Consider the following 21,383-nt stretch of genomic DNA (forward strand, 5'->3'; position numbering starts at 1 on the left):
CAAGGGGTTAGTCCTTGAATGGTGAACTCTGCTTACATCTGATTTGCATGCGCATTGCAAACTCCCTGAGGTACATTCACAAGTCGAAGTAAAAATGTGCAAGAGCAGGTAGTAAATTCCGGCTTTAGAATTAAATGGAATTCATATGGCCCACGGAACAAAAAGCAAGATGGACATTTACTGTGAGCTAATACACGTGTGCGTGAATGAAGTGATCAACGCCCACCAACCACTTCCAAGTTGTTTTCCTCAGTTCAAAGTCATGAGACAGTATTTAAACACAACTTGAGAGGAAAACAACAAAAACCTAAAACTAAACAAAACAAACCCAAACAAACAAAACCCAAGAAACTACCACATACCCTTAACTTTATGTGGAATTAAAAGTTCGCAGAATGAAAGATACATACAAGAAAGGAGAAGAAATTCACTTAAATTCACATGAAAGTGTCCATTTCAAATATTTGTAGAAATGAAGGATGTTGGCAGAAATCTGATATCAGTAGACCTCTAGTGGTCACTACAGCAATCGATGATTTTACTGTTTTTCATTACTGCCTCCTTCAACATAAAACAAGGTATTTAAGTTTCCACAATATTCCTTCCACAACAATACTGCAAACAGTAGCAAATATCCATTCATGTCTTTGGAAAAACATAAATAAAATAAACTAACTTCCAAAGTAGGCTGACCACAAACTACCAAATAAATATATTCTATTACGTTTACACTTGGGGGAAAAAAGCCTTTATGAAAAAAAGGATCCAATGTTTATCTGTGTTTACTTGAAGCATTTTAGCATTTGCTTGAAGCCAATATGTTTCTGTCTAAACTTAAAGATGTGAGCAATAAATACCTGAGTATCCTTGCAATGGAGTACCCGTTTTCTCTTTACATGAGAATGAAACAAATGTCATTTTGGGAGGAGGATGGTCATAAGCTTCACAGCATTGGTCGTCATAGAAACTCACACTGGGTGGACTTAAGCTGGATTCTAATTGAAAGTGGAAATGTCTCAGGTGAAGTTAATTTCCTTCTTCTAGATTCAAGGCATTCTTTTTAATGACTAGAGGCCCGGTGCACGAAATTTTGTGCACTGGACAGGGGGAGGTGCCTCAGCCCAGCCTGAGCCCTCTTGCCATCCTGGACCCCTTGGGGGATGCACTGGGCCTAAGCTGGCACGCAAACATCCCTCTCACAGTCTGGGACCCCTAGCCGCTGTGCTTGCCAGCCATGAGCCCGGCTTCTGGCTAAGCAGCGCTCTCCCTGTGGAAGTGCACTGACCACCAGGGGACAGCTCTTGTGTTGAGCATCTGCCCCCTGGTGGTCAGTGCGCATCATAGCGACCGGTCGTTCTGCCGTCTGGTCAATTTGCATATGAGCCTTTTATTATATAGGATGGCTTCTGTCAAGAGAGACAACTGGCAAAATGCAAAGGATGCCTTCAAGCAGCATCACTCTTTAAGCAGCACCGGATGTTGAGGGTACAGAACAACTCCAAGGAGACAGTGACACACTCTCCGTGACATCAATGAACAATGTGTTCCTTTGCTGCATCTGATCAAATACTAGTAATTCATCTGAACGTAAGCGTAGAGGGTAAAACACTTAGTAAGTTGTATTCAATACAACTGTGTAGATATAGTAACAAGCCAATATGACAATCGGTAATTCAGTAATTACTCACATGGTGTCAAACATCGAGCATGCTTTTGGAACATGTGTCTTCATCGGGAGGGCTATTTCCAAATGCCTAAGGATCCCTTATAAAGAATACCAGCTGTAGATGAGCCTGCTTTCTATTTTTCTACAAGAATTCAAAAAGGAGGAAAATTGACCCGGATGGTAAGTTGAAGGGAATGTGAAGGTGCCTTAGAAATGCTAACTTCTTGGTTCTGCCCAAATTTACTGCTGATTACTAATGATGTTTGCTCTCCATATAGGACTGGTGTAAATTGACACGGTCACCAATTCAAGGATACAAAAAAGAGGGTATTTCCCCTTTTTAATTGAATTCAGTTTATTTGCCTCACTTCCAGTAGGGAGGGCCATTTATGTCAGATTGAGATGATTTGGTCATTTCCAGTGAAAACTCAGCCTTTTTTGTAAACTAGTCAGGTTCTAATCACCAGCAGCCGGTCGAGTCTCCTTCTCCCTGGCAGCCTCAGGGCCGGCATGTCCAGTGGAGCTTGGGAAGGGGAGGGGAAGGGGGAGGCACAGTTTATTCTCTCCTCATGGTCCTACAGGGATGAACAGCCTCCTCATCCGAGGTCGGTCCTTGCTGAAATGGCTGATGACCCTGCCAGGGCTTCCAGGTGATAGATTCAGGACTTCTCATCCCACCCACGGGACCTCTTCCTGCTTCTGGCTGCCACCCCTCCCAAGCGGGGTGTCCGTCCTACTCCTACCTCAGTGCCTCCTGCTAGTCTATGGCAGCCTTCAGATGCCATGTCGGACACGGGCATCTCCCTACGAGGTCTGCAGTCTTCCTGCCCACACCTGGGTGATGAGACTCACACCCACTCAGATCCGTTACCCTTCATGCCTGTTCCAATCAGCCTGCTGCCCTGCCCCGGCCGCCACGCATCTCCCAGAGAACCCTGCAGCTCTTCTAATTGCTCTTCCCCACATACGTAGAGTGGGATTGTTAACTTCCCCAGGGAGGGAAAAAAAAAAAGTTCTAATGTAATTATGCATTCTGGTCCTTTCCATAATGTATGCATTCAGCCTCCAGGCCTGTGCTCCTATTCAAAGTCAATTTCTTAGCATCATGTTCTATGTCTGGATCTTGCCAGTCAAAGCCAAAGCTGCAATAGCAGACCTATGCTATTGATTTTAAAGTATGTTCTTAAGCACTCAAAATCCAAGCAACTGATTTTTTTCTTTCTATACCATGCTTAGCCCGAGGGCAGGCCGTGGATTCTGCTAGAAAGATGTGGCCGCAGAAGTAAGACAATTTGAAAAACAAAGCACACATTGCTTATCAGAAGATTGCTCCATTGTACCTTCCCAGTTCACAAAGCACAGGGCCTTTGCACATGCCGTGCTGGAGTGCTCTCCTGCTGCTGTCCACCTGGGAGCTGCCCTTCCCCCTCTGATCTGTCCCTTCTTCTGAGAGGCATGTCCAGCTCCGCCAGGCTAATCGGCGTCCCTGCCATCCTCTCTACTGAGGCTCTTTCCAGTCACAGTGCTTGTCACAGTTTGCAGTGATAAATGTCATTTTGTGTCCCTGCCCCACCTGACCATGTATCCATCCATGTGAACAGTGTAGGCCCCTTTTATGCTCTGCACACTGCTACATTTCCAGCACTTCGTATAATTCTGGTACCTAGTGTGGTCAATAAATATTGTGTGCAAATGACTATGTCATCTTACTGGTTCCTGTCGTAGACTCTGTGATGTTAATAAGGGAAATATTACCCTTAATTGAAAATAGAGGACTAAGGTATGTGAAATTGTTACCAGAGAAATCAGTGGACCAGATTTTCCAGACATGAGTGGGAGTGGGATTCTTGGGGTGCAGCTGAGACAAGCACTTTCAGAAGCCCCCCCGGGAGAATGAGATGTGGTAGAGGGCTTATTTGTGTGGAGTTACATTCCTCGGATTGCAAAGTCCAGGCCCCTTAACCTGGTCCTGCACAAGGGGCAGCTGTGGATTCAGCAAACCAAGAGGAGGGCCAGTGTCCGGAGCTTCCCTTCCGTGTAGCGGCGCCGTTATTTAAGTCCGTTAGCCACTCTGTGGGTCCCACACAGCCTGAGCCACGTGGTGAATGCAGGGGAGTGTGCCCTGCGGCAGGACTCGGGCACAGACTGCGAGCCAGAGAACCAGGAGCCAAGGGAGGATGCTCCTTTGCTCAGAAGTTTAAATGTCAGGTTTCATGCCCTTGCAGCGGCCACGCCCATTCTGGCCAACTGCCTGTTCCCAGGTGTGGCTGACAGCCCAGCACCTGCCCACATCACTCAGACTTTAAGGGGCATGTGTCTAAGCTGCCTTGTCCACGCCTTTCCCACATCGATCAGCAGGGAACAGAGAGCCGTGATGCAGCTTGTTGATGAAGCTGCATAATGTACGCACACATTCTCTAGTTCTCCCGTTATTCCTTTCCTGCTGAATAATAACCGGGTTATTACGATGGTATCGACACGGCAGGCAGCAGGTTGCACAGACCATGTCACAGGACTGGGATCTAAACATCGGTTCTGTGACCCTGGGCCACGGCCGTCCTTTGTGCCATGTCCTTGCTCAGGTCAGCTTCAGCAACAGTTTGGAACCTGCTCTGCTTAGCAAGTGAAAGCATTGGAACCACTTGCTGAACAAGTTAAAACATTTTAGTAGCAAAAAAAAGCATGATTTAAAAGACAGAAAATAAAAGACAGCATTTAACTTTGAAATGAGAATAATATGTGACTCAAAAGACAACTTTGATTATTAAACTATACGAGAGTTACCATAACATCACCTCAATAGGGTAAGAAATTCTTTTCAAAAGAAAGTCAAAATACCTGTTAATCTGAAAGTCATTTATAAAATTGTCTTACACAGAATAATATGTTGTAGTCTACTTTTTAAGTAGGAGTAGGCTCTTATCTATAGACGCTAATGCAGAAGCTGGCCTATTTACAGACTAGCTGATCAGCCCTGTTAAAACATGCAAACATTCATAACCATTACACAAAGAACATGCTAGCTGCTAACTGGTTCTATGACTCACCCCTCAATTCACCAAATATAGGTTCTCAAAGCTACAACATCTTGCAAGCATTTAATAAACTTTATTGGTCTAGTTTTGTTCTTTTCACAAATGTAAGTAATTTCAATTTATAATATGAGAATTTTCTTTTGAAGTTTGATGTTCTCTTTCATTTTGAAAGTTTGCTCACATTTGAGTAGGGCTGATTATCCCATTATTATATACATTTACTGAATCTGGGTAATTTCCACATTAAGCACCCATTACTAGTATTTTAAGATGTTTTTACAAGATTAACATGACTACCATTATCATATAAAGTATGCTATTTTAAGGCATGTGACTTAAATAATTGTTATTTCAAAATAGCCTATTCGTCTGGATGCTTTATGAAAAAAAATAATGCCCTTTATATTTATAAAAAAGGGTATAACCTTTATTGTTATTTCACATAGAGAAAGCTGAAATGTTATCCAAAAGCAAAAAGCTTATAAAATTAGATAAATCGGTATTGTTGTGAGTGGATAGTTATAAATAAAAAGTGTTTTGTTTTATTTCCTTCTTCCAAAGCTGTCTTATTATTTAGAGTAAAGCCCGGTAAAATAAAATGAGATGACTCAAAATAATTAATGCAGTACAGGAGGTCAATCGCAATTCCCTCTTGTCCTTTCCATACAGGGAAAGAAGCGGGGAAATGAGAGAAATTGTCCAAAGTCAATTACACATTTAACAGATAAAAGGAAATATGAATTTTAAACATAGGGTAATGATTGTCCAGAGACGTTATTGAAATAAACAGAATTTAAATATGCTACTCCTGTGTTAGAAAGCTAGATGAAACCAACAGATTTCAATGGCAAGAAACAATCATTCCTTCATGACAATGCAGACACAGAGAGATATGTGCATGAGAAGAGGCAAGTATGGCGGGACATCTATAAGTAGCTATGACAGACAGTGCAGAAAGCATGGGGATACTAAAATATTAGCCAGAATATTAATTCTCTGTGTAGGAAATATGAACATGATGGGAGGCTGGACGTGGATGGCATGAAATAAGGTGTGTGAGCAAGCATAGCTACAAAGCATAACAAATGCAAGGGTGCAGGGGTGGGCTGTGGCAACTGAGCAACTCCTGTTTACAGACATAGCTCCGGACCCAGATGCCCGTGCGCCAATCCTGTTGGTACCACTCAGCAGCTGGGTGATGCCACGCCAGTTGCTTAGCATCAGTGTCCTCATCTATACCATAAAAATAGTCCTACTTCGTAGGATTATTGTGAAAACCTGAAAAGGTAATTCCTGGTACAGTCCCTGGCCTACAGGAAGCAATCATCGTCGCCTAGCCTCGCTTTGGGTTGGAAGTATCCGAAAAGAATTTGATTTTAGATGGCTGGCTCTAGATGAGGGTGTAGATGTGCTCACCAATTCTAAAACAGAATTCTGCACATGACATTCTAAGCGACTGCTGATGCTGCTGGTGGGCATGGGAGAGCCAGCGTGTCCTCACTGAGAGCAGGGGGGAACGCTGGTCCGGTGCTCACGGTGCTATTCCCATGGACCTGTCATGCTACGTTGATCTTTCTTGATTACTTTAGCATGGATTTGAACAAAGAGAGAGGTAAACAGTGATGAGCACTATTTTTTTATTCTACGATGGTAGAATCTGTTCTCCAAGATACTGTTACAACAATATGTTAGTGAATAAATCTCCATAATGAGAGAAGAGCTGATGAATGATATGCCAAAGCTTTAAGGATGTTGCTATTGAATTAAGTCGTAAGAAACCTGCCAGTATCTAAGAATCTCAGGATAAATTTTATGAAAAGCACTTGAAGGAAAATAATCATTTTTTTTTAAATACTCTCTCCCCCCACATACTCACACATGCATATATATGTGCATACATATGTACACACATACACTCAGGAAAGAATAAGGGACAACTGTTCTTATTATGTTCATAAAGAAGAGAGAGGGAAGCGTTCATTTTACATTTTAGCTGTAGCCACATGCCTTTGGGTTGACCACAGTTTCTTACCAAAGGAATGGAAGATTGGCGGCAAAAACATGGCAGAGGATGACTCGGGATGATTCCTGCAGTCAAGCCTGGAGGAAGAGTGGGGAGTCTGCTCTGTCAGTAACACTCCGCTTTCTAAGCACTCCTCACATGTGCACCTCGGAAGCAAAGTGGCTCTTTACAGATGGGAAGAGCTAGCTGGGAGATGGAGGAGGGTGTCTCCATCATTAAAAACACTTAAAACAACTGAGAGACCTGTAGGAAATTGTGGAGTCCCATTTCACTTTCTGTTTTTTAAAATATATTTCTACTGATTTCAAAGAGGAAGGGAGAGGGAGAGAGATAGAAACATCAATGATGAGAGAGAATCATTGATTGGCTGCCCCTGCATGCCCCACACTGGGAATCGAACCCACAACCCGGGCACGAGCCCTGACGGGGAATAGAACTGTGACCTCCTGGTTCAAAGGTCGATGCTCAACCGCTGAGCCATGCCGGCCCGGCCCATTTTCCTTTTCAAAGGAATGAGTTTTGTCCAGACAAAGACAACGGAAAATGCTCTAAGTGAGAAAGGGCATCCTGAGAGGGTGAGTACTCCCAGCAACTGGAGCTGGAATGAACCTCAGAGGCTTAGCTGGGCTTCTGACTCACAGATGCAGAAATGGTTGCTTAAGGATGTTAATAATCTATATATAGAAAAGCCTAAGTAACAGTTCTACCGTTCGACCATTTGACCGATAGCTATGACGCACACTGACCACCGGAGGCAGACGCTCAATGCACAGGCATGGAAACATGGAACAGTCTGATGAATCTCAGAGGGAGGGGGGGAGTGGGAAGGGTGGGAAGAAATTAACCAAAGATCTTATACACATACTAGAGGTCAGGTGCACGGATTCGTGCACCAGTGGGGGCCCTCAGCCTAGCCTGCGCCCTCTTGCAATCTGGGACCCTTCAGGGATGTTGGAGAGCTGGTTTCAGCCTGATCCCCACAGGCCAGGCCAAGGGACCCACTGGTGCACGAATCCATGCACCGGGCCTCTAGTTCTTAAATAAGGCTGCAAAGCTAGTCATGGCAGAGCTGGGATAGGAAACCAGGACTCAAGATTTAAAGTGAAGTGTCCTCCTGCTGCCTTCTTAATGCATTTACTTCAGAATCTCAAAGCAACTTCATGGTCCCATTGCTCCTGAGTGGCTCTGGGAGGCAGACAAGGGAGACACACAGGCTGCAGGGCTCCAAAGTGAAATGGGAAAAGGACAGCATATTCCTTCATGGCAAGGACGTCCCTACCTATCTAATGTCTGGCAAGAAAAGAAATACTGAGTGCACTTTCACCACAGAAGCAAGCAGGTGGGGAAGAGAGTCCAAAACACTATTTCAATTCAAAAGCTGTATTTTACTACCTCAAACGCTGTGTGGCTTCAGAAGCAGCGTGCAAGAATGCCGAGGGCGACTGCTTCCTGCCCCCAAGGCGCTCCCAGGCAGATGAAGAAGTGAGACCGATAACAAAATTATTCAACTCGGAATCTATGATAATAAAAGTGTAATATGCAAATTGACCCAACAGCTGAACAGAGGAACGACCAGACAACATTCTGGACAAAGCCAGGGCTTCGAGGGCCAAGGCAGCCACGGCTGTAAAGGTCTACTCTTGCACGAATATCGTGCCCCGGGCCTCTAGTTTACAATAAAAATCCTTCCAACTGCTTTCTTTAATACCCTCTGACAGTTCTTTTTTTTTTTTTTTTTAATCAACCAAGCATGAAATGGTTGATAAAAGGAAACTTAGCAAATAAAAATTTTTATGGTCAATGGAGACCCATTTTGCAGCTGATTTATCTCTAATGCAACACCAGCTTCAAAGCCCCATCCAACATTGAAATTCTGTTGCCTAAAGGCTAACGCTGTGCTTTTCTTAAACACGCTGCCCCCTCTCGCAACAACAAAGTTGTAAAGAAACACAGCACGGTGTTGACTTCACAGTGGGAGTTTACAAAGGCCAGCCAGGTGACGTGAAACAAACAAACTGGTGGCTGAGATGTTCAAATTGGGAAAATGAGAGTGGTTCTGATTCTATCATGCAGCTGGATATGTGAATTTATAGGTTCAAAATTTATTTGGCCCTGACCAGTGTGGCGTAGTTGGTTGGGCGTTGTCCACACGCACCGAAGGTTGTGGGTTCATTAATCCCCCGTCAGGGCACATGACCTGGTTGTGGTCTCCACCGGTCATAGGTAGGGGGCAGCCAATCCACGTTTCCCTCTCACATGGAAGTTTCTCTTCCTCCCCTTTCCTCTCTAAAATCCAATAAAAAAATGTTTATTTGGGACTAAATGCTCAAAACACATTTTCTAACATCTCTCATATGGATTCTTAATCTTATTTAATATCAAACCGACAAAATTTCATATTAAAGGATAAAAGGATCTAGTGTCTGCTACTTGGTTCTAGTAGAATTTTGGTATTTCCTTGAGGTGCTGAAACACTGAACATTAAATCCATGCAGTCATTCCTGGACCAGCGAACACTATCATGAGGATAATGTCAAACCACAGAGCAATACCTCAAAAGCAAAAACCGGCCCAGAAGAAAAACTTGCAATTAATCTGATACCCTTCACTGACCAGATTAGATTCTCTAAGACAAGCCTGGAAACTAGACGAATCCCCACAAAAGCATTTTAAATAAATCCAAAACTTCAGCTTCTTTTTTCAATTCTTATGATTTATATGTAAGCTAAGTAGCTATTTATTCTACTTTTGGAAACAGAGAATTACTACTTAACCCTTTCAAATGATTGAATACACACACAAATAGTGTACACAATATTACAAAAGAATTTAGCAATCAAAATTTCCTGTAATTCATAGTAACTTTCCTTTAATTATTATAATACTTCTAAAGATACTTTATATTTTTGCAAATTCTGATGTATAATTATTTGTAGAATAAGTTCCATGAAAATAAAGCTTTATAAAAGTTTCATCAGTGTATCTACCTCAACTCAGAATAATTAATTCAATTAATTTATTATGCAAATTATTTCTCAATCTGGCATTAGAACAACTGGAATTAAGAAAAAGGAGCAGCATGCTATTATTTTCAAGTATTTTAAAACCAGAAGTACATGCAACTTAAAAACGAGAACAATAACACTGTTAAAAACAGACGCAATTTTTTGTTTTTGCATAAATTAAATTTACGCAAAAACAAAAAACCACATTATTTTAGTCATTTTGCTTTATGCAAAATTTCCTATGCAATTAGAAACCATTAAAGGAAAAGAAAGTTGTAGAACAAAGAAAATGTCTTAGATAAGAAAGTATAACCTCAGTAGGAAATTTGGTGTTCAGCCTAAAAAAACTTTAATAGTGTTTCTAATTAAAACTCACCATCATAAAAAATTAACCACTAGATTTAATTTCCTATTAAGTATACTGTTTTACATCATTTTTATTAAAAACATGTTTTATTAGATTTTCCAACTAAATTAAATGGTGAATAGTTGCTTTTATTGCTGGTTTATATGCTTTAATAAATACTTGAATGTATCCTATTCAGCTAAATTAGATGTAATTTTAGTCACAAACATACTTTTACTAAAATTTTATTTGCATATAGAAGGAGCAGTAAAAGAGTATTATGTGTTTGTGTGTGTGTTCTTAAATTAAATCCCATGTGTACAATAATCAGATAGATAAGACTGCAAACAAAATGTAAAATATATTAGAAGGGTATTTTTAAAAGCATTCAAGAACTGCAGTACATGGCAATTGTCATAACTAAGAAAACAGTATTACCTGAAACCCATATAAACATGCATATTAATCCTCACTCAGGTAATGCAGAAGGTAACACTGGCCAAATTAGCATTTGAGCATGAACTACACCTACATGACTCAATACCCTGCAGACAGCTGCCATCTTGGCACTCCAAAACTGTCAAGTAGAAATATGAGGAATGTCTTCAAAAGAATGGTCTGGAACACTGACTCCATGCTTTTTCCCACATGACTGTCAGTCATCCCATCTGAGATGGGTCCCTTAAATCTGTGTGTGTGTGTCTGTGTGTGTTTTAAGTTTCCAAGGTAGGAGTCTATGCTCAGCATATAATCTAAATTAGGACAGAAGAAAAAGTGAAACTCCCACCACCACATCTCCTTCCCCACTTATTTCATCTCACAACTAAATCACTATTTTTAATTTACTTCCTTCTTTTCCCACTCCAAAGAAGACTACAGTTGTTTTACAAGTGCACAAGTTAAGGCATACAGGACATACCAGTGCATGTACCATTGTTCTGAAACAGAAATATTTCCCAATTTCATAAACATTTTGCTTTCACATTCTTCATGTTGCAGCACTTTAAGTTACTTGAGAGCGTGACAATTCTGTATTGTTCAACTTAATATGTCACATTCATGCCCCTCCCCCCGTAACCTCATTGTGTGGTTCACTGTAGAGTTCAATAGTAATTGTTGAATGAGTAATGAAATGTTGGGCCTCTCACCACTTTCCCTTGCCTAAGTATACTCAAGACTCCAAATAAGATACTTTTTAGAGTCATTTCTCTGAGTGGGGCAATCTGTCTCCATTTTGGCTAACTAGCCATTATGCTCAATTAATATTTGACAAAGGAGGCAAGAGCATATGGAGTCACGACAGTCTCTTCAATAAATGGTGTTGGGAAAATTGGACAGATACATGCAAAAAAAATGAAACTAGACCACCAACTAGACACTATACACAAAAATAAACTCAAAATGGATAAAAACTTAAACGTAAGATGGGAAACCATGAAAATCTTAGAAGAATCTATAGGCAGCAAAATCTCAGACATATCTTTACTGAAACAGTTCCTAGGTCAATGGAAACTAAGGAGAAAATAAGCAAATGGGACTACATCAAAATAAAAAGCTTCTGCACAGCAAAAGAAACCATCAACAACACAACAAGAAAGCCCACTGCATGGGAGAACATATTTGCCAATGTTATATCCGATAAGGGCCTAATCTCCAAAATTTATAGGGAACTCATACTTCTTAACAAAAGGAAGATAAACAATCCAATCAAAACAGTTGGCAAAGGACTTAAATAGACACTTTTCAAAAGTGAACATAGAGAAGGCCAGGATGCATATGAAAACATTGTCAGTCACTAGTCATCCCAGAGATGCAAATCAAAAGGACAATGAGATACCATCTCGCACCTGTCAGAATGGCTACCCTCAACAAATCAATAAATGACAAGTGCTGGTGAGGATGTGGAGAAAAAGGAGCCCTCATGCTCTGCTGGTGGGAATGCAGACTGGTGTGGAAAATAGTATGGAGTTTCCTCAAAAAGTTAAAAATGGAACTCTCATTTGACCCAATAATCCCAGGTTTAGGACTTCTAGGACTATATCCCAAGAAACCAAAAACACCAATCAGAAAGGATATATGCATCCCCATGTTCATAGCAGCACAATTCACCATAGCTAAGATTTGGAAACAGCCTAACTGCCCATCCACGTATGAGTGGATTAAAAATCTGTGGTAGATCTACACAATGGAATACTATGCTGCTGTATAAAAGAAGGAATTCTTACCATTTGCAACAGCATGGATGGACCTGGAGAGCATTATGCTAAGCGAAATAAGCCCGTGGGAAAAAGATAAATATCATATGATCTCACTCATTTGTGGAATATAACTAACAACTTAAACTGATGAACAAAAATAGAACCATAGACATAGAAGTATCAAACAGACCGTCAAACTTTAGAGGGAAGGCAGGGGAGGGTGGAGGTGGGGGGTAAGAGATCAACCAAAGAACTTGTATGCATGCATATGAGCATAACCAATGGACACAGACACTAGGGGGGTGAAGGCATATGCTAGGGGGTGGGGTGGCCAGGGGAAGGTCAATGGGGAAAAAAGGAGACACATGTAATACTATACTGTAATACTTTAAACAATAAAGAATTAAAAATAATAATCAATTAACAATATTTTTTTAGCTTCTCCATGCTCCCACAAATTTCTAGGATCTGGGATTTAAAGACAAAAGCTTAAGCGGCAACATTTCTACTTACAATACATTGAAATGAGTGGCAGAACAAGCACACTTCCAACCTGTTGAACCTGTGAGTACAGAGCACCCGTAAGCATTTGATCCTTCGACTGCTCTTGGGAATTCCGCGAAGTGACGCGAAGCCCGCCCCCCCCCCCCCCCCCCCCCCCGCACACAGGGGAGCAGCTTTCACAGTCGACCCCTTCATTCCACAGGGCTTTGAGCACCTCGTTCACACGTTTATAAGCAAAGCAAGAGATTATACAACCTTTAAGAGCGTTTAACCTCAAGGCATTATTTTATGTCTCCAGAGAACCTTTTAAATAGCTTAACATATTTTACTTAATATTTTAAAATACTCCCTCTGCCTTTTCTGTGCATTTTTTTGAGTTTGTTTTTATTGAGTAAAGGAAGCACTATAAACTTAAAATAAGCAACATTCGCTAAGTATTATGCATCAATCTTGAAGCATTCTTTTCTAAATTTTTCATTCCAGTCTGTCTTTTTGTTCTTTACCTGGTTATCTAGCCTGCTAGCAAGACATTTCCCTTCCTTTCCTGCTGGGCCCCTGCATACAGACAACATACAGGGTTGGGCAAAGGGAGGTTTCTAGTTGCTTGTATGAGAAGTAATACAGTAAGCAATAAGTAATAAACAAGAATAAACTGTTTCACATACAGCTGTAAACCTATTTTTGCTGACCTATGTGTCGTTATGAAGCTTATGTTATGAAGTCTTATATCTCTAATATGATGTCTATTTTATATTCGTTCTTTCCCTTGATATTAAATAGACTGCAAATCTTTATAACCATAGGAAGGTGAAAACTGGAAAAAAAAAAGTTTTTTACTTTGCATTTTATATGGTGTCCCATAAAGACATTGTTCTAACTACCTGTGTTATAATGACTAGGAAGGATTCTTTAAAATCACAAGATGATATTTCAATTTCTTTAAAATAACAAATTAATTATGTAGTGTTAAAAAATAGAACTCCCTTATTTAACTTTTACAATTTAATGTTGTTCAGTCCCAATTTAGACCTAGCACCCGAATTCTCCACTCTGATTTGAGAAAGAGGCATAAACTAAAAGTTTTACTTCTATGAAGTCTTGTTTTGGGTAAGCAGGAATTTTCTCACATTGGTTAGATGAAGTCTAATCAAAAGTGAATGTCACCATGTATATTTTTATTCCTTTAGATAGTATGTTACTTAACGGTAGGGACGATGTCTTGTTTTTTGTTTTGTTTTTGTTTTTGCTCACCATTATATATACATATTTTAGCATGCAGAAAACTCTAAGAGAAAGATAATATTACATGAGCAATAGTGCAAGTTATATGAACCTCTCTCTATAAAATAATGACAAAATCTTCTGAGTATGTACATATGTCTATGTGCCTGTGTGTTTAAGTAGAGAGGAAAATAAGGAATGACACAGGAGTTTGTCACTGAGAGTGCACCTGTCAGGGGAAAGGAGAAAAAAAAGAAAGCACCGAAAATATGTAAAACTCACATCACAAATCATGATTATGGTGGAAAGTTATCTTAGAATCATGTAAATAATGCATCACTGAAGAACTATCTCAAATGAAGAAACTAAAAGGAAATCAAAAGCATAAGATATATTAATTAATATGGTATTTGCATTTTAGAAGAAAAACAGCTAATAGGTAAAAATAATATGGTTTCACACAGTGATGAGTCCTCTGAAAATGTTAGGATTTGGGTAATAGATAGGGAAGATAATCTTGAGGTCAGGAAAGCTATCAGGCCACGGGGAGTATTGAAAGCCACAGGCTCCATGTGATTATCTGGAGCAGCCGTGGGCAAACTACGGCCCGCGGGCCGGATCCGGCCCGTTTGAAAGGAATAAAACTAAAAAAAAAAAGACCGTAGCCTTTTATGTAATGATGTTTACTTTGAATTTATATTAGTTCACACAAACACTCCATCCATGCTTTTGTTCCGGCCCTCCGGTCCAGTTTAAGAACCCACTGTGGCCCTCGAGTCAAACAGTTTGCCCACCCCTGGTCTGGAGAGCGGTGTGCGGGAGAGAGAGGAGCTGGGCCCTAGAGCACTCCAGCATTCCGAGATTAGGATGTGGGAAGGAACGCACAGAGGGGAGCGAGGGAGAGGCCCACCAGGAAACGAAGGGTGTGTTTTCCTTTAAAGTCAGTGTTGAAGATGAGGAATAGGTCTGACCAATGAATCAGGCAACACGAAGACTGTTGGTGATATTCACAAAAGCAAGTAAAGCAGAGGGGCGAGGATGAGTCTACCTGAGATGAGCCCCCCGCCAACCCCCCACCCCCCAAAAAAAAAGTAGAGGCGAGGAAGCGGAGATGCTGAGGCCGCTCTTCAATGCGTTTCACTGTGAAATGTGTTATAGGGGAGGTGCCGAGAAATGCAATGAATGGAAGGACAAAATGGGATCCGCAGGGCTTTCTAAAGAGGATGTTCATTATACCATGTTTATATGATCATGGAAAACCTGTGACGCAGGAGAAAGAAGAGATGATTTCAAGAGAAAACTCAATGAGGAGTACGAGGAAAAGTCATTTAAACTATAAGGAAAGGCTTAGCTTAGGTTGGAGAAGAAACAATTAGATATTGTTTATCCCTGAGGCACACATCCATATATGATGAGAAAAGGCGCTCTCCGCAGAGCACGTAATACTGGAAGGTATTCCTCTGCGTTTTATTAAAATCAGTGTAGGTTTAAATCGCACCCGCTGTCCCTAGCCAAAGATCCACATCTGGCAGTTCCAATCGAGAAAACCATGAATTTACACCATGACATTTTCTTGTTATTTAAATTCTCCAAAGTTATAGACTAAACAAGATAATAGTATAAACACATAAAATACATGAACAAGTATTAATAGCAAGAAATACATATATATTTTTCAGTTATTCTATTATCCCAGTGAAATGTAATTTCCATTCAAAATCCAACCCTGAACAAGTCTACATATATTAGAAGAAAAGAGACAGTTCATATCTAAGTCAGAACTTCATTCTTATAAAATTCCCATACAGATGTGTCCTTCCTACTACTCTAGCTATTCTACTCTGTGGCGAATAAGATGCAATTTTAAAAGCACTGATCAATGCACTCCTAACTTATGCCAACAAACATCAGCATCTTTTAAACTCATCTGTAGTGGGAAAAAGAAACTCCCTGCCTATTGTTGGATGTTTTACATGCTTAAAACTAGAGCTTTCTTAAACCTTGACAATACAAGCACAACGCTAATAGCAGCTAGAAATTCAGCAACACATATTTTGCAACCAGTGTTTCTTTTCTTTTTTTTTTTTTTAAATTGATTTCAAAGAGGAAAGGAGAGGGCGAGGGAAATAGAAACATCAATGATGAGAATCACTGATCGGCTGCCTCCTGCACACCCCACACTGGGGATTGAGCCCGCAACCTTGGCATGCGCCCTGATTGGGAATCAAACTGTGACCTCCTGGTTCACAGGTCAATGCTCAACCACTGAGCCACACTGGTCTGGTGCAAGGAAATATTTTTATTTCCCATCTACAGATGTATGCACAAAATTATACGGTCACAGAAAATTCATGTAAACTCATTAAAAGAATAAAAAACCGATGTTGAGTAAAATTGGCCAGTTTCCTTCTATTTATAACTCTTAATTTTAATCCATAATTACCCAAGTAATACATTTACTTACATGTATAACTTCAAACTTACAAAGACAAAAATCTACAAAGATAGTTTTTAAAGATCTCTGAAAATATTAGACCTTAAGTGTCTTAACTACCAAGTCTACTTTCTCTGCATATCCAGCTTTCTTTCTGTCAAGAACAATGGGGTGATTCAGGAATCTTCAATGGGCCAAGGAAAGTAAGGGATCACCATGGGGAAGGGGGTCCATGGGGGAAAGGTGGGACATCTGTAATGCTTTCAACAATCACGATAATTTTTCTTAAAAAGACATCATGATTTTTCTTCCCTGTACTGAGTAAAGGAGCTCAATTTCCCAGCAAAAATCATCTTACCCAGCAAAATCACTCCAGTAAAATCATCTTTTTGTGTCAACCGTTCTTAGTTACCACCTTGTCTTTAGTGAAATGAAAAACCCAAATTACCCATATGATCATATTTAAACTCTTAATTTAGTCAGAGGAATGATGGCCCGAGAAACCACAGCTAGAAACCCAGAGTAGTTCAGGGAGCAGGACATGGGCAAGCTTGGACTTTTACAACTAACATCTGTTTTGAAATCAGTCTAACTCCCCAGTTTTGAGGAAGGTACTTGAACCCCAAAATAATAAACTGGATAATACAACCTGAGGACACAAAAAAGCCCCCTCAGGAACAGATAACGAGTTGACACAAGAGTAAGAGGCAGATGCTTTAATACATTCTGACTCTGCTGTTGTTGCTTTTTGCGTGGGTATGTGTTGTTCAATTGAAAGGGCTTACCATCTTGCTGGCCTTGAAGAGCCTGGGGACTCTGCACTCTTTCCTCCAGGTTGGAGCTGAGGTCAGAGTTCACAGCCGACATCCGCGTGGAATCGCTCATATCAAATTCGTCACTTTCTATTGAGCTCTCATCCTGCAAATTATTTTAAAACATCATCAGCAAGATTACAACATTATACATTTACCTAGTGACCATTTTATCAGTAGGGTCAATTACAGTTTAGTCAGTACTTTTACAGAACTCAGTGAAATATGTTACACATTAATAGATACTCGAAATAACAAATAATGGAATAATTTCTCCTGTTAAGGAATTGCAAGACTTGTGAAGATGCAAGCAATGTATCTATGTACGGGCAGATTTATAAGGTAAAATAATGTGTTTGGTCTGGCTGGTGTGGCTCAGTGGTTGAGCCTGAACCTATGAATCACGAGATCATCGTTCAATGCCCGGGTTGCGGCTTGATCCCCAGTGTGGGGCGTACAGGAGGCAGCCAATCAATGATTCTCTCTCATCATTGATGTTACTATCTCTCCCCTCCTCCTTTCCTCTCTGAAATGAATAAAAATATATTTTAAAAACAAGGAAATAAAATTATATGTTTAGGGAGGATAGAGTTGGGGATTTATTCTGAATTACAAAAGAATGGATTTTTTGTAAATTAGCATAAAACTTCCTAAAGACTCAATCACAAAACATAGCATAAAGAGAAATATGTTTTGATTTTAAAAATGAATGACCTAATAAAATATTATAAAGCAAAAATCTTAGATTGCAATTAAAATAAAAAACCAAAATACCTTAACCAAAACTACTCATTGGCAAACAGGAAGTGGACTCTAGTAATAGACAAACTTGCATGCCAGGTTCCAAGGCCACGTTGCGGGGAGGAAGACAGCCTAGCACATCAGCCCCTTCCTTACAAGGGACTATACATGGCACTGCAACCACAAAGCGGGGTCTAGGTGAAGTGTGAAAGATGCACATACCAAATGCCAGTACACCAAATGGCTCAACTAGCCAAAGGCTAGTTTGCCAAATGGCCAATTCATCAAAACCTGTCCAATATTAAACAACCTCTAAAATAGTTCACAGTAGACGTTGCACTAAAGGAAACCCCTTTTGGAGAATTGGCTTTTGGACAAATGGTGTGCTTATGTAGACAGGAAGGCCTGGGAAACCTGTGTAAAATATAGTAAATATTTCATTGAAATCACTAGGTTTGACTCTCAATTGTAAATGTCTGATGTGAAAGTTTCACATTACTATAATAATTAATAGTAGCAGTGCTGCTCTGTATGTTGCAAACACCAGTCTTTATATTTGTTCACTCACTTCATCTTCATCACAACTATGAGTTGGGCACCAAGATTCATCCAATTTTACAGATTGAGAAATTGAGGAACAGAGCAGGCAAAATGTTGCCAATTTATTTACTGTTTATCTCCTTCATCTACAAGAGTATCAGTTACATAGAAGGTACTCAATAAATATTGAGTTTATCATAATTGAAATACAACTGATCAGAAAAGACCATCTCACATGAATGTCATTTTAACATGACTTAACTTCCTTAATGACCTTTCTATCTTTCAATAGTTACAACTGCTAAAATTTTTAAATAATCTCATCATTTATCTGCATATTTTTTAAGACAATGTACATCTAATTTGGCACTTCAAAATTTAAGGATAAGAATTTTTTTCCTCATCTAGTTATAAATTTGAAAGAATCCAATTCCTTTGTGTGAAATACTTATGATTTTTTAGAAGCCAGAAGGGATCAGCATAGGTGAGGTTTATTGTTGGCACAAAGTTGATCTTATTTAATGGCCTAGAAATAAACATGTCAACATCTAAATGAGCTTTCCACAAGCACTTGGACAGCTCTAACTAGTTAATGAGATTGAAAATATTTTTTCAATTATGTGATGAATCATGGGAATCATTTTTCCAATCTCAGGATGGGTTGGCATTGATATTTTATTAATTGTTGCTCATGACTTTAACCCAATAATTTTATTATAATTTTATTTAATCATTTACATAGAGCCATCTGGTAATATGGAATCTGACACTACTATTGCAGTTAATCCAGATATTCTTATAGAGTGTACCTGTGTAGTCTTTGAGATAAAACAATTTTATAAACATAGTTTTGAAATTAAATCTGCTCAGATAAAGAAAACCAAAAATTTAATTTGAATTTTATAAAGTTAGTTCAACAAAGTAATTTTAAAAGAATGTAATAATACTTCACCAAATAATGCTATATTTGAAGAATAAATATTTAATCGCATTCCTGTTACAGTGAAATTTCAAAGAAGGAGAATGTATTAGCCTGAGAAATTATTTCGAATATAGATAATCTAAATATGTTTATCTGTTAATGGTTGCTAACTAGTTAATAAGGACTTACTAGGCCCATACTATATGTCTTTTAGGAAATATACACAGGGTATATATACAACTTGGTCCCTGCCTTTGAGATACTTCAACTAAACTGGGGAGTTAATTAGCATTCTAGAGAGTATGCAACAAGTGCACATTTTGTGTCTAGTACATGCCAACAAGAACATTGCAAGATTGTTACTATACAAATTAAGTAGAATAATTTGAAACATCGAAACACCTCTAAGAAGAAGAATCACTACAAATTGTCTCTAGAAAATGCATAGAAGACAAATACATAGAATGGTCAGGTGAGATGTAACTTTAAAATATATGCAAGATTTGCCCTAGTCGTCTTGCTCAGTGGATAGAGCGTCAGCCTGTGGACTGAAGGGTCCCAGGTTCGATTCTGGTCAAGGGCACATGCCTGGGTTGCAGGCTTGTTCCCCAGTAGGGGGTGTGCAGGAGGCAGCCAATCAATGATTCTCTCTCATCATTAATGTTTCTCTCTCTCTCTCCTTCTCCCTTCCTCTCTGAAATCAATAAAGAAATATATTTTAAAAAATTAAAAAATAAATAAAATATATGCAAGATTTGGATGGTAGAGAAATAACTATATTTGAAATAGCTATTAAGTTAACTTTTCTGATTTCCAGACAAAGTAGCCTTAGTGCTAAAGGCTTGGACACTCATTCATTTGGGATACTTCCCCTGAAGTTTCTAGCACTTTACCACGGCGAGCTCCATGGAGCTCATTAAGGAAAATGAACCTTCTTGGGAACGCACAAATTCCCACCTGGCACTAAGACAGGTTTGTTAAAACAGGGAATCTCCATGGTCTTCGTCCGTGCAATCCTGGTGACCTGCCTTTCATTAAGAAATAAACTACCACCTTCGACCTGCCAGGGCGCTCAGTAAGACAGTCATGGTTATCCAATGCCATCCCGACGTGTGATCACAGACAGGGGTTTCCGCGTTACCTCGTCTTGCTGGGAGCTGAGCAGCTGCAGTTTCATGTGCTTCATGTAGGCCATGGTGATCGGCATGTTGTAGTCAATCATGCTGGTCACCAAAGTGGGGGGCTTCCCATTATCTGCAAGGAAACACAGTGAATGGTAACGAACGGGCCCTGCATTCCACCTGCACTTTCAGAACGACTCCACTTGCTCACCTGGAAATAAGACCCCAGAGAGCAAGTGTTTCGGAGACTGCAAGCGTCAGAGGGGATTGTAAAATACATGGAACTGGAGTCTCTTGAAAGGTGTCGTGCGACAAATTCGCACTCTAGGTAAACTAGTTATTTCTAACTTCGGGGGGCTTTTGCTACCCTGGGTAACACTGAGTGAAGGCAGTCTAGTAATTAAGCACAATTACTTGGACGTCTGCATTTCTCTCTTTTGCTGTAAACTTACTTTATCTATGTACTCGCTCTTTTGGGGTTTTTTTTGCCAGTCTACTTATTCATCCTCGAATAACCTAGCCTAAATGTATATTGGAGATTAATTTCATCTGAGAATTGTATAGATTAGGAAATAAGCCTCGCTAGGTCTTAAGGAAAGCTGAAGCCTGGTTACAATTTGTTTGTAAGAATTTCCAGCGAAGGGGCTCCTTACTACTCATCACTTAGAAACAAGGAGCTGGCAGGCTTAAAAGGAACGTCCCTTTCCTTTTTGAATATGTCTGAACTGCCACCAAATACACACCGTACGTCAATGGTAAAGCATTATTTTAGAAAAAATTGTTTTTCACAGTCAACGCTGTCTTTATCCTGAAAG

The 21,383-nt window shown here is 39.9% G+C and overlaps 1 protein-coding gene across 3 annotated transcripts in view; it reads right to left on the minus strand.

Annotated features, from left to right (window-relative positions):
• The window catches only part of NOL4 (nucleolar protein 4), a 219,247-nt gene that overhangs the window by 135,295 nt on the left and 62,569 nt on the right, over positions 1 to 21,383 (minus strand). For all 3 annotated transcript variants that reach the window (XM_036323664.1, XM_036323665.1, XM_036323666.1), the window contains exons 4-5: positions 20,589 to 20,701; positions 17,218 to 17,350 (exon numbers count right to left, since the gene is read on the minus strand). In XM_036323664.1, the coding sequence (XP_036179557.1) occupies positions 17,218 to 17,350; positions 20,589 to 20,701 (246 nt within the window). The remainder of the gene's footprint in view (positions 1 to 17,217; positions 17,351 to 20,588; positions 20,702 to 21,383) is intronic.

This window comes from Myotis myotis, unplaced genomic scaffold, assembly GCF_014108235.1.
Source record: "Myotis myotis isolate mMyoMyo1 unplaced genomic scaffold, mMyoMyo1.p scaffold_m19_p_9, whole genome shotgun sequence".
Classification (NCBI taxonomy): Eukaryota; Metazoa; Chordata; class Mammalia; order Chiroptera; family Vespertilionidae; genus Myotis; species Myotis myotis.